This window comes from Morus notabilis, unplaced genomic scaffold (genome assembly GCF_000414095.1).
Source record: "Morus notabilis unplaced genomic scaffold, ASM41409v2 Scaffold697, whole genome shotgun sequence".
NCBI lineage: Eukaryota > Viridiplantae > Streptophyta > Magnoliopsida > Rosales > Moraceae > Morus > Morus notabilis.
The window spans coordinates 475,649-489,308 of NW_010357121.1; the positions used below are offsets into that span (position 1 = coordinate 475,649).

General features: G+C 30.8%; 1 protein-coding gene across 3 annotated transcripts; it reads right to left on the reverse strand.

Moving 5' to 3' along the window:
- Window positions 1-212: 212 nt before the first annotated feature.
- On the reverse strand, window positions 213-5,608 carry LOC21404962 (probable LRR receptor-like serine/threonine-protein kinase At5g10290). Of its 3 annotated transcripts, none has more exons than XM_010089311.2 (12): window positions 5,315-5,608; window positions 4,336-4,478; window positions 3,745-3,877; window positions 3,471-3,542; window positions 2,967-3,110; window positions 2,796-2,867; window positions 2,536-2,601; window positions 2,329-2,399; window positions 2,078-2,221; window positions 1,404-1,745; window positions 909-1,297; window positions 213-816 (listed from the first exon to the last, which is right to left on the reverse strand). In XM_010089311.2, the coding sequence occupies exons 2-12, from the start codon at window positions 4,412-4,414 to the stop codon at window positions 502-504; spliced, it is 1,827 nt and encodes a 608-aa protein (XP_010087613.1). In that variant the 5' UTR covers window positions 4,415-4,478; window positions 5,315-5,608; the 3' UTR covers window positions 213-501. The 3 variants fall into 3 exon arrangements, with proteins under 3 accessions (XP_010087613.1, XP_024021693.1, XP_024021703.1); XM_024165925.1 differs by having other exon boundaries at window positions 4,336-4,498; XM_024165935.1 differs by lacking the exon at window positions 5,315-5,608 and adding an exon at window positions 5,092-5,107.
- Window positions 5,609-13,660: the final 8,052 nt, after the last annotated feature.

A 13,660-nucleotide genomic window follows, 5' to 3' on the forward strand; every position in this document is an offset into this window, starting at 1 on the left:
TTCATATTTTACCAGAATACTCTTCAAACACCGAAACAGGATATTTTGTGATGAATTGAGTGGCGTAGAATAAAAGTAATCTGATAAAGATATCTACTAAAGATATTTTGTGATGAATTGAGTGGCGTAGAATAAAAAGTTTACAACATTTAGTTACATAAATGTAAAGATAAGTGTGTTCTGAGTATCATTTTTGCATTTCCCCACGTGTGTCCATTGAAATCATACAAAGTGAGGTTTTGTATTCTTAAAGCTTGCACACTTGCAGAATGTACTCAGAAGAGATATACAGTTTGAAATGCTAAAAACGACAACAAAAAATGGAGAATGTGCCAGAAAAACACCAAGACCTGAAACCGAAATATAGAGGCCTGGATTTAGCAAACAGGAAATACTGGCATGCTTCATTTAGTGAGCACCAAGCTAAACCTACCAAAAAGAATATTACATATTCTTGTGACTTGAAAAGAGGGGATGGCCACAATGCATTAAAATATTACATCATCGTCCACCAGACAACTCAATAGCATCCTGGTTATAAATGGAATCTTCACCCCAGTCGAATCTTCTCTGTAGTCTCTCATACTCTTGCCTACGAGTGACCTCGACACTCTGCCACTCTTCCCATCTCTCAGCCAGCCCCTCTCCTTCAAGCATCCGCACCACCTCTGACATGGCTGGGCGATCCTCCGGCTGTTGCTGCGTACAAAGCAATGCGACTTGGATCATCATCTCGACCTCTTGGAGGTCGTAATTATTATTCAGATTGCGATCCACAATAGCATTCAGTCTTTTCTCCCTTTCTAACTTTTTCACCTGCAGAAGGAAAAAATAAATAAATAAAGAGCACAGCGTGACAAGTTTAAAGTCGAAAGACCTGCACAAGCATCTAAACAAGTATATCTTACATGGTCAAGCAATAAAACATCGTCTTCTTCTTCCAAGCGTGAAAAGTCAATAGCTCGTTGACCTGTGACGATCTCTAAGAGCATTATTCCATACCCAAAAACATCGGTTCTTTCTGATGACTTCCCGGTGGACAAGTATTCAGGTGCTATGTGGCCCATTGTCCCACGGACTTGAGTTGTCACATTAGTCTTTCTAGCATCCACCAACTTTGCCAAGCCAAAGTCTCCGACAACTGCTTCATAGTCTTCATCAAGTAATACATTAGCAGCCTTAACATCCCGATGAATGATCTTAGGATTGCAATGTTCATGCAAATACTCCAAACCACGGGCTGTGCCCAAAGCAACTCGTTTTCTAGTGGGCCAATCCAAAACTGGCTCTTTTATCTCTGCATTAATACTTAGAATTAGGTAACAAATAAAAAAGGCAATATAGAACTATAGATAATAGATATACATCTGCAACTCTGAATATTTATGACTTAGAAGCAATACCTCGTAATTGATAGGCAACACTTAAGTTCTGCATAAAAGGATACACCAAAAGGCGTTCTGTCGGGGTTGTGCAAAATCCAATAAGTCGTAATAGATTCCTGTGGACTGCCACACTAATCATCTCAACTTCACGCTGGAAAGCTGCATCTCCTCCGGGGCTTTCATAATCAGTCAACCGTTTAACAGCAACTTTCGTGTTATCAGACAGCACCCCTTTATATACCTTCCCAAAACCTCCCTGGCCAAGGACATTTTTTTCGCTAAAGTTGTCTGTGGCTAGCTGCAATTCCCTCCATGCAAATCTTTTCAATTGACCAAATGCTATTCTTCGGTCAACTTCACCTGAGCCCAAATTTAAGAATGTTTAAAAAGAATATTTCAAAAGAGCCAAACTGCATGTGTAACAAATGCAAATTATGATCTTTTTCAATTCGAGCTGAGATGTGACATTTTCTAAGAGCTTTTCACTGTAGCAGGAAAAGTTAGATGTGACATTTTCTGAGAGCTTACTGTAGAAACCTAAAACTGAAAACTCGAATCGGTGAAATGAACGAAGCCTTAATCTTCAGCACGTGGAAACAATATGAATATATTTACACTATTAAGATAACAAATGAAAATTTAACATAAGACAAGGCAATTTATCTGTTAAACCATAGGAAAGTAGCACAGACCAGCCACATCAACAAAAACTTCCCGCTTGTAGCCTTTTCGTCTATTCTTGCAAAGAAAATAGACAACGAGTCCAATGCAGAGAATGAAAACCAGTCCTCCAATAATTCCAACTATTGTTCCAACACTTGGCTTATGTGAGCTCCCTGTCAAGAGTCAACAGATATTAGCAGATATAGCAGAATAGATATAGCAGAATATAGGGAAATTGGGTAATTGAAATTCGCAGAGAACTAAATGAATCCAGTATGACCTGAATCGTCAATATCAGTTGCACAAGGGTGACCGAAATCTACGCCACAGTTTAAGCGGTTTCCTGTGAAACTACAACAAGAAACACAAACTAAATAAAGAGTATGCTGATGAACAATGAGGGAAGGGGAGAGGGAAAGATAACAGAACAACATACTTGAAGACATTGTCAGTAATAGATAATAATAAGTTGGAATGTTCTTCTTACTTGTACTTGACAATTTGGAATAATTTGTCAGGAATTTGACCGCTCAGATCATTTGAATCTAGCTGACTGTAACGACAGAGCATAAAATGCTATCAAACACCAAATAGAGATAAGGCTAAATTTTCCCGATGTGGAAACAGGCCCGACAATTCTCTTTGATAAGAACTCAAGTAAAATAATAACAACAACAACAATAATAATAATAATAATATAATAAAAGAATACATAAGTTAAGGTTTCTTATAGATATGATATCATACAGAGTAATCAAGCTCTGAAGGCTAGAAAGTGACTCGGGGATTGTCCCATTCAGATTATTTTGACTCAAAATCCTGCTTGCATGATAGAAAGATTGTCAAAGAAAAAATTATCAAACATGCAAAAGTCATTAGACAAACACGAAAACTTATAACACGTATGGTACCACTTACAAGAATTGAAGTTTCTTCAAATCACCAAGAGACGATGGTATTGGACCTCTTAAATTATTATTCTCCAAATTCAAGTTCCCTAAATTTACTAGATTTCCAAAATCTTTTGGTATCTCGCCAGTTATACCATTTCCTTGCAATGACCTGCATATATACATCTGATAGACATAAGGGTCATACATAAATGGTATGCAAATTCAAGAATTGAAAGAAAGTAGGGAAACAAATACTGCAAAGTTCTTGCATCAATAAGTATGTATTGCTAATAGCCTCTATCAGTCAGCATCACCTTCAAGTTGCATCATTTACATGTTTTGTGATGCACATAAATTCAATAATGAGCACGTAATATAAAATATATAAAATTTAAAATAAAATAAAAAAAAGAGTGGAACACTTCACATAATACAAAATAATATAACATTGTTCGTCATATCTAGTGATAGTCTTAAATATAGACAAAAATAGGATGGACACAATTCCGCTGCAGTCATTTGTACTTACAGAATTTTGAGCGTCTTCAAGGCTCCAACTTTAGGGGACAAGGTTCCAGAAAATCCCATATTCGACAATGATCTGCAAATAACAATCAAACTAAGCACAGTTTGGCACTTGAGGCGCTTGGGAAAGCACAGACCATTTTAGGTAATTCAAGTTTGTGAGCTAATATTTAGTTCTTCACAAGCCAAGAAGGTAGCATATAACTAGCAACAACACATACGAGCAAAACACTACTGAAAAAGAGGAAAAGAGAGAAGCACATAGAAGAATATCTTACACGGCTACCACATTATTATTAGAATCACAGTTAACATTGGACCAGGTGCATGGGTTAACTTGGTTGGGATTCCAGTCCTTGAGCTGATTGCTTGAAGCATTCAGCGAACTTTTCAATGAATTGAGCGCGTCTCCTGAAGCAGAAAAAACAAATGTTTGCATCACTCAAACAAACATGCAGAGGTTTCTACCCCGTACCTGTACATAAACCTCAAAAAGAACAATGAAAAGTAATGATTTAAAACGAATTCTATCTACATGGAAACCTCAAGAGACCCACCATGCGAGAAAGAAAAAGAACAAAAGTAGAAGTAGACAATGTCTGTATAAGAAAAACAAAAATTTTCATCCTTGTCACATTCACAGGACACAAGTTTCAGTTTATGCCTACTGTATATGAAAACTAACATCACGGACTAAACAAGATGCTTCATATGTTTGAAACCCCATCCAGCCCCAACAAGGCTAAAACTAAGTCACTTCATTGTGGATGCCTTCTTGTTGTTCCAAAGCTTTTTTCTATGTGAATACTGTATGTTTAGTTTACTTTAGCCTGCGTTAAGCAATCTTATCACGGTTTCGTATCCAGTACCTTGAAAATCGGACAATACAAAAGAACGCAGCCAAGCTAAGATCAGAATTACAAAGATCACTTCCATCTTCAACGACATCACACCCGCAGATCGTTGGACTTTAACCCGTGAGGATCAAGAAACATATGAATCATTGCCATTTCTGCAAAAATTTCCCAGCATCTGAAACATAAATACTTCAGATATACAGCAGAAATTACATCAGATACAAAAAAATTGAGGCAAAGAGCTTGGAACATTTTTTCAAGCATTGAGCCACAATAAAACATTTACTCACTTAACTATCCACTTAGTAACAATATAAGAACCAACTATTCATAATTTAAAATTTTAAAAATTTAAAACCTAAAATAGTAACTAATTGAAGTTAAAGCTGATGTTAAACCTGCGGAAGTTTGGCTATAGCTTCATTTTTGTCTTCTCAATTAACTTCAGAAGTATCCTTCTAGAATATCACAGTCAAAATAACTAGAAAAACTGTGGCAATATTTGAATATAAAGTTTGGCGTTGAATTAAATTTACTAGTTTTCACTTTCAATATCATCTGAAAACGGAACCTAAAACCAAAAAAAGATGACCTAACCCATACCAAATCTTGAGGTACAAAACTTATCAAATTTATAGACTTTTTTATTCCAAAAATACGAATCAAACGCAGAATTATATATTCACAAAAAAAATGGAAATAATTTTTTTCTTTTCTTTCAGTTTCAGAATCTCAACAGTTGCGCAGTTTCTCGAGTACCAATTCCACCTTGAATTCAAATTCGATTCCCACACAGGTTTTCTTCCTCTTTCCCAACAACCAAACAGGAATCGAAACTCGGAAAATTCGCGGTCAATTTAAAGCCAAAAAACAAGCAACAAAAAGCAGATAGGTATCGAATTTAAGGCTGAAAGATTCCGGAGCGACGAAATCTAAGCTTCGCCAAAGACAGAAATCAATCAAAAGGTAAAGAGAGAGCGAAGAAAAGTACCTTTTGTTTTGTATTGTTGGAGGACGAAAATGAAATGAATCGGAAAAAGAGAGAGAGAGAGAGAGAGAAAGACGATAGAAAAACCAAAGGCCGTAAAAGCGTCGTTTAGAGGGATTCGAGGAAAAAAAAAAAAAAACCAAAACCTTCGGTAAAGCAATGGAAGTTAGCTGGCTACCAAGCTGACCAGTCAGCAGTTAGAGAGAGAGAGAGAGAGATGAAGAACAAGAGGAGAGAGAAAGATGAGAGAGAGAGAGAGAGAGAGAGAGAGAGAGAGAAATTTGCAGTTACAGTCAGTCTTGCAGAGTATTTGATTGAGCTAATCTATGACACAAGTTTTTTGTGTGTTTTTTCTTTTTTCTTTTTCTTTCAATTTTTTTTCTTTTTCTTTTCTTTTTTGTTGATTTTTCGTTTTTTATTAGTCAATGGACGTAGCAATAATTAGTCCCTGTCAGTGCTTAGCTTTATCGTCTTTGTGCTGGGGACGCCTGGACGGCCAATTACTTGTTTGACCCCTTTTTATGTGTTCTTTTTTTTTTTTTCTATCGGAAGAAAAATAAAAAAATAAAAAATAAAATTTAGAATTTAGTGACGTTTAGTAAGTGAATTTATGCTTTGATTCGAATCATAGTTTATGATTTATTAAAATATTTTTTCTTATAAAAAATATACGTAAAAAAACAGTTCTAATATCATGATTCTAATTCATGAACTAAATGTCTCTTTAAATTTCGACTAATAAATTTAATTTTACAGAAAAATAGGGATAAAATTACTACTTACCCCCACTAGAAGAAAAATATAATAAAAAAAAGGTTTGGGTAAAAGTTTACGACCCTCTTGCCTTTGCCCCCATGTTTTGTAGTTCATTTCAATATCAATCATATTTTACTTTTTGTTTAATTGTTTTTTATGCATGAAACAATCTCGCAAATATTTCTTGTGTTTTCATTCAAATTTTATTTTTATACTTTTTATTACGAAATTTTTATAATTAATTTTTAAAATTTAATGTGAAATCAATATTCAATATTGCCCCCTTTATTCATTATTCTCTTTATGTTTATTGTTTAGATTAAATCTATTTTAATAAAGGATATTTATGATTAAAGAGGTCAATAATAGAAATATCATTTTTATAAAAAGACAGTTTTTAACTTTTCCCTCATAAATACGAAAAATTTCTCTTGTATTTTTAAATCAGTGCAAAAGTAAGGGTTCGGTTGGTAAAGTGGTTCAAATCAGAGTACGTTTGAACCATGTCGGTTTTGAACTACGGGGTTGAATATGGGTTTAAACCTTAAGAACCCAAGGGGAATTGCGTTTAGAAATATTTTTATTTTGAAGGTTTAAATGTCACATTAAGAGGTTCAAACTGTTTTTTACTTTTTACAAATAAACACTGGTTTGAACCTAAATCTGAACTCAAACCCCTTTAACCCTCCAATCAAACGAAAAGTAAATATTTTGATGGGTAACATTTGTAAAATAAAAAGATCCCAATATTTTCTGATAATGAGAATTTATCGAAAAGCCACTAAAGTGATAGGATACAGGACAAATCTAAAGCCATAAAAATGAGTGTCACTCATATGACTAGAAAACACAAATGCACCCTTAACCCAACAACGGAGAGGACCTAAGCCACACAAATAGACTAAGAGCGCTAGTTGATACAAAATACCAGTAGACGAGAAAACCATTGCCATTATTACAACACTAACATAAACAAAAAAAAAAAAAAAAAACTGTGAAAATTTTACAAATATACTAAAAGATCAATCCAGCAAGACCAAGCCTCTCAATGCCAAAGATATGTGAAGCATGGTAGGAGCGGCACTGAAAAACAAACACCCGAAACGGTGACGAAAGTGTTAGAAATACAGCAGCACATGGATCTCACGCGTCGTTGTTGACGGGCGGTAACTACCACACGCAACGGTCTACCTTCCTGGCCTCCCTTCTGCAATCTAGTTCCTGGTCTTTTAATTGAATCCCGTGGTGCACGTGTCCTAAATCGACAATAAAAGAACGACGACTTCTTCCCCCTTGAATGACTCCATTCAAGTGACTACCGACACTTCTGTCGGTATGAACTTAACGCCGGTGACCATTATGATCTTCTCAAAGAACTTTGGAGGTCGACGGCCTGCCTAAACGCCGGACCACCGACCCCAGAATGTGCTCTCTCTATGTTCTTACAGAGCCTCTCTTTCTAATTTTCTCTCTCTAAAAACGCTTTTTAATATTTTTTTTATAAAAGATCCCAATATTTTGAGTCATTAATACTCACAAAACCTCGGTTTTAAACCCTTTTTAAGCATCTCAAAAAAGAAAAAAAAAAGGCTTGTTCGTCTGTATTTTTGAGTTATGGTGACTTGAGTGTAGATCTTGAGTTGAATTTGAATTATAATTTGAGTTGAAGTTGTACTTTGAGTTTTTATTTAGTTGTGTACATTTGAGTTATAATTTGATATGAGAATCTTTTTGAGTTTATATTTTGGTGGGTCAAAACTTAAATTTATATTTGAATAGTATTTTAATAAAAACTCAATGGTGATGAAAAATTTTAATAGGGTATTATATGAGTGGGGTTTTATTCGTCTCTTCGTTGTGAATACATAGAAAAAAAAAATCATCTCAATCGGAATTAAAATGAAAAAGTTATGGCGTTTTTAAAAATAAAAAAAATAATATTTATTAACTTAAGTTTGAGTTTATGAACTTGAGTTGAAGAGAAAATTTGAACTTAGATTTTAGCCTCAAACTCAAGTTAAAACTCAAATTTTACAAAAAAAAACATGAATTTAAATAAAGTTGTAACTTGCGTCCAAATATTTTTTGAGTTTAGGTGTAAAAGAACAAGTCCAAAATCTTTCTTTGGCTTTGCCTCGGAGCTTTATTTTAGCTTTAATATTGAGACTTTTATTTACACTAGTCAAAACTTTTAAAGCAACAGTTATACAAATAATCGGAAAAAACATAAAGAAAGAAAAAAGAAAGGATAAAAAATAGTAATAATGAATATATTATCCTTAATTATTACAATAATAATTAAATTATATACATAATAAAATAATATGCTAAATAACTAAAAAAGGTCATTAGAAATCAGTATATAAATAATTACAATGTTAGTAATTTAATCATATTTATTAGTTTATAAATAATTAATTAGTATATTACTAAAAAAAATAATTAGTATATTAATAAGATTCAAATCAACAAATTAAACTGGAGTTTTTATTTTTTTTTTCTTTTGAATGATACTCGAATTAACTTTGATATCTCATAAATAATAGTGCACATTAAATATGAAAAGAAAAGGACACACATTGACTAAGGAATGATAAATAAATATATCCATAGGATATTCAATTTTACGGACCCCACAAGTGACAACTAGAGGACCAGTTATAGGCAAATTTTCATAATTGGGTGAACGATTTTCTTTAAAAAAAAAATGAAAAATGAAAAAAAAACCCTCTCAACAACTGCAGGATCGTCCCCTAGTGTAGAATATAACGTGAATATCATTTTCTTTCGGATTAATTATAAAAACTCAACTTAAAATATGACTCGTGTAACATTTTACCTATCGATATTTAAAATGTAATATTTATTCTTTTTGAATTATAAATTGTTAGCAAAAATGCTCTTTCTGTTAGTATTCCTAACGGAATCACCACATGTCATACAAATATTAATTGTTGCCAAACAGTTTGATGACAGTATTTCTAAATTTATATTTTTTAAAAATATTTAATTTATTTAATATGATAATAAATAAAATAAAATAATAGACAACATTTTTAATTTTACTCATCTAATTAATTAATTACAAGAAAATTATTTAGAAAGTTTTAATTTTTAACTTGTAGTATTTTTTTTAAAGAAAATGTAGGATTACCAAAATACCTCAATTATGAATATGATCCATTTTTTTGTTGAAAAACTAACAGAAAGAGCATTTTTGTTAGTAATTCATAATGGGGGAAACATAAATCACATTTGAAGATTGAAGATAAAGTGTTATAAAGATAATAATTCAGAGAAAATTTTTATAATTAATCATTTTCTTTAATATAATCATTAAGAAAGTTATATCATAGAAAGTCTTATTTCTCTTTTGCCCATAGGGGTGATCTAAAGGTCAGTATGAAATCTGAGCGAGTGTTTATAGGGTCTCTCTCACACTAAATTATACCCTGATTAACTAAAAATAAAAAATAAACCTCTTGAATTCAAACTTATCTCTGACATTAACCCATATCCGCATTCGACAAAACAAAACGTCGACAAAGTCCTCTACCATAGCGACACTACCCAAGGCCAAGCCTCCTATAATCTGGTCACAGTCGTGGAACATTGCTGAACGTAGGAGTGACAATTTGTATTAGTGGATTGTGTTCGTGGTAATCCATTAATTAATCGTGTTAGAAAATATCAACTCAAACACAACTTGTTTATTAAACGTGTTAAAAATATCAACCCAAACACGATCCTATTTATTAATCATTTTAATCGTGTCAACCCGTATGACCTGTTTAAATTAATATATTGAATAAGTAACTAATATAATAATGACTTATTTAACCCAATCATGACACGTTTAACATGTTTATTAGTCAATTTATCTTTTTTTTTAAGAAAAATAAATGAATTTTACCTACAAATATTAAAATTCACATTATTTTTATTTAATATGTCAAATAAACTTTCATGTTACATCACATATCATTAGATTGTAGATGACACATATAGTTAATTGTGTCATTTCGTGTTAGGAGGTCAATCCTAACCTAACCCATTTATTAATCATATTAATCGTATCAACCTGATTATGACCCAAACTCATTTATAGTAAACCCAAACCCGTTAACTTTATGCGGATTTTAAATTGTGTAATCGTATCGCTACCCGGATTACAAACCCTAACCGAACAGTTATATTAAGTTTAGCTAGGGAAAAGTTGCCCAACCCATTCAACATTTCCAAATGATGCTCAAAATTTAAGTTCCCAAAACAAATTCACAATTTCAACATATGTCCAGGAGTGCCACGAGTGCTTCTTAGAAGCACTATTGAAAAAGAATTTTATCTCTTTTAATATAGCGAGATTGTTATATAGGCATCGTTAATTTCATCAATTTGAATTTAAAATTTGAGTTTTATTACAGTAAAAAGCTCTCAGAAACAGTCACATTTAACTTTTTTATTATAATAAAAAACTCTCACATAAAATTACATCTCAACTTAAATTAAAAATTCAGAATCAACGAACTAAACGAGTTCATAAATTATATTTAAAACATAGACGAATAGTTATTAAAAAAATAGACGAACGGTGAAAAACAAAAGAATAGTCAAGGATTAGTTTTTTTTTTATTATTATTTTCTTTTCTTTATATCAAAGTAAAAATCCTTAAATAAGTTGTTGATAAGAAAGTTAAAACTCCACCGAGATGACCAAAGAAAACAGTTGACACGACTTCTAATGTTTAAAAAAAAATGGCCAAATGTTGAACTTTCATATAGTTCCATATAATCAACGTTCACACGAGACATATCTAAATTTTGTCTTTTTTTATCAGATTCGAATAATGTAATTTTTCACGCGTCATTCATAATGGCTGCATAAATCATGGACCAGCAAGAGAGAAAAAGAGATAAGTTTCAGTTTCAGTTTGGAAAAGGAAAAATAAAACCAAAAGAAAATAGAATCTACTTCACGACCGAAAGAATGCATGAGATGACATTAATACCTATTGGAAATTGGCTTAAAATATACAGGAAAATAAGTTGTGGGCCCGTTAACAGATTCACAAATTTAAGTAGAAAAATTTTAATTTTTTTTTTTAAAACGGTATAGTAAAAAATTTAAACAGTAATTAAACTTGTGAAACTAGACTTAAGGAATGTTTAGTTAGAGGATTCAAATCATGATTTGAATCATAGTTCATGATTCGTTACAGTATTTTCTCTCATAAAAAATACACGTAAATTAAAAATAATTTTAATAACATAATTTTAATTTATAAACTAAATGTCTCCTTAATAGTGAAATAAGAGGCTGTCAATGCAGTGGGGAAGAAGAAGCATGTGGTTGCACTGTCTTCAAGACTTTTCGAGTTAAATCTTTTGGTTGAGATTGGTCCTCTGTTTGGCCAACCGACAAGGTTGGCCATGTTTTCCATGCATACAAGGCTTTTTTTTTTTCTCAACAACGGAAATGAAAGAGAAATTTTTAAAAATACCTTTTAAAATAGATTTTTTTTTATTTTTATCCTTTAATATTAATCTATATATTTTTATTAGACTATAATTAGGTAAGAAGTAAAGTTTTTTTAAAATGATTACTTTTTTAAAGAGTAGAATTGTAATTTTCTCAAAATGAATACTTGTTTGGTATATGAATTCAAACTAAAGTTCAAATCAAAATTCTTATTCTAACTTTTGAAATTCAAATTTTTTTAAGAGAAAAATATTGTAGCATAATCTATATATCAAACACCACTTTAGTGCTTAAAGAATTTTTCCTTTTTTTTTTTTTTTGAAAAAAGATTGAGAATTCTTTGTCAAGGTATAAAAAAAGATTTAACCATAAAATTCTGTTTATAAGATAGGACGGGTTTTTTTATTAAAAAAAATAATACTAGTTTTTAATGGTTATGTTTCCATCAATACTTATTCATAAAATATATAAAAAAATTTAATAATATGGTGTGATAATAATTTAATTTTATTAATTGCAATAATTTTTTTGATTGACTACTTTAATTTATTATAACATTGGAATGATATCACATGGTTAAAATAAATATGCATCAATATGTAAATATTAGAACAACCGTTAAAACTATGCCATAAAATAAGTAATATTTATATATCAAAAGTTTAAATCAATCAGATACAATATTATTCATGTAATACTCAATCTGATTTAATGTAATACTAAATAAATATAATTTAATATTTAAAACAGGTCTCGTTCTTTTCGCTGATTCGAGTTTTGCTACAGTAAAAAACTCTTAGAAACAGTCACATTTAATTTTTTTACTACAGTAAAAAACTCTCACACAATATTATATCTCAACTCAAATTAAAAACTCGAATCAGCGAACTGAACATGCCCGTACGAATATACAAATCGTATATAAAATAACAAACGAAAAAAAATGATTAAATTTTGCGCATATAAATATATATTTATTTCTTTCTTTTGACATGATGATAACCTAATATATAACGTAGAAACTATCCTGTACTCCTGCCGAGTATTTGTTGTGTCTCTTTCGTTTTGTCAGGGTCAGGGTTAATGATTAGTTTGATTTTCCTTTTTTTCTGAGAGAAAAAAATGATCAGTTGATTTCTATCCTTGGTTACATTGTTCAACAAGAACAGTTTTGACGCGTTTAGAATTGATTTTAAAATAATTTTATTTTTAATAAAAAATAAAAGTGAAATTATTTTGAGAATTATTTTGAGATTGATTTTAAAATTATGTTTAATTAATTTTTTAAAAGATTATTTTAAGTATAATAAAAAAATAAAATCGTGTTTATTAATTAATATATTATAATATTATTAATAAGTATTAAAAAATAAAAATAGAAAAGTGAAAATAACTTTCAATTATTTTCTAATTATTTCACATAAACTATTATGACTGTCTTCGTTTTCAAAATATTTGCTAAACAAACGTCATTTTATTTTTATTTTCATTTTTTGCTTTTTGAAATACGTGAAAATTGTTTTCAAAGTTTCAAACATACACTTTGGGTGCATTTGGAATTCGTTTCAAAATATTTTTATTTTTTGTATGAAAATGAAAACATTTTTAATCTCAGATAGAAATCATTTTTAAAAATGTGTTTAGTAGTTTTATCAAGAGATTGTTTTTAGTGTAAAAAAACTCATTAATATCTCTTTTTCTCTCTCTCTGCTCGAGAGAGGAGAAAAAGAAAACAAAAAATAAAAAACGACTAAAAGTCGTTTTAGTCGTTTTTTATTTATCTCTCATTTTATACTAAATTAAAAATTCATTTTCATTTCCGTTTTTTATCTTTATTGCGCAAAATGCCGTTTTAAAAATATTTTCATTTTTTTTTCAAAAAATGTGAAAAATAAGAATGGAATCAATTCTAAACACGGCCTTTATGTCTTTTTTTTTTCTTCTTCTTTGTTTGGTCAAAGAGACGTGCTTAAATTTTGATAACTTGTGGTGGTTAAATTGTGCATAATCATATTCTTAATTTCTTTTTGCTTAAACGGGCATAATTATATTTATAGATCTTTTGGAGATCCGATAGCATTCACACAATACAAACAAGAAATACATCTAACTCA

Excerpts from the sequence above, each read along its gene's own strand:
- LOC21404962 (XM_010089311.2), bottom strand. The coding sequence starts at position 4,414 with ATGTCGTTGAAGATGGAAGTGATCTTTGTAATTCTGATCTTAGCTTGG. Across the intron at positions 2,868-2,966 it reads TTGAAGAAACTTCAATTCTT|GATTTTGAGTCAAAATAATC; the intron begins GTAAGTGGTACC and ends TCATGCAAGCAG. Across the intron at positions 1,746-2,077 it reads AGTTTTTGTTGATGTGGCTG|GTGAAGTTGACCGAAGAATA; the intron begins GTCTGTGCTACT and ends ATTTGGGCTCAG.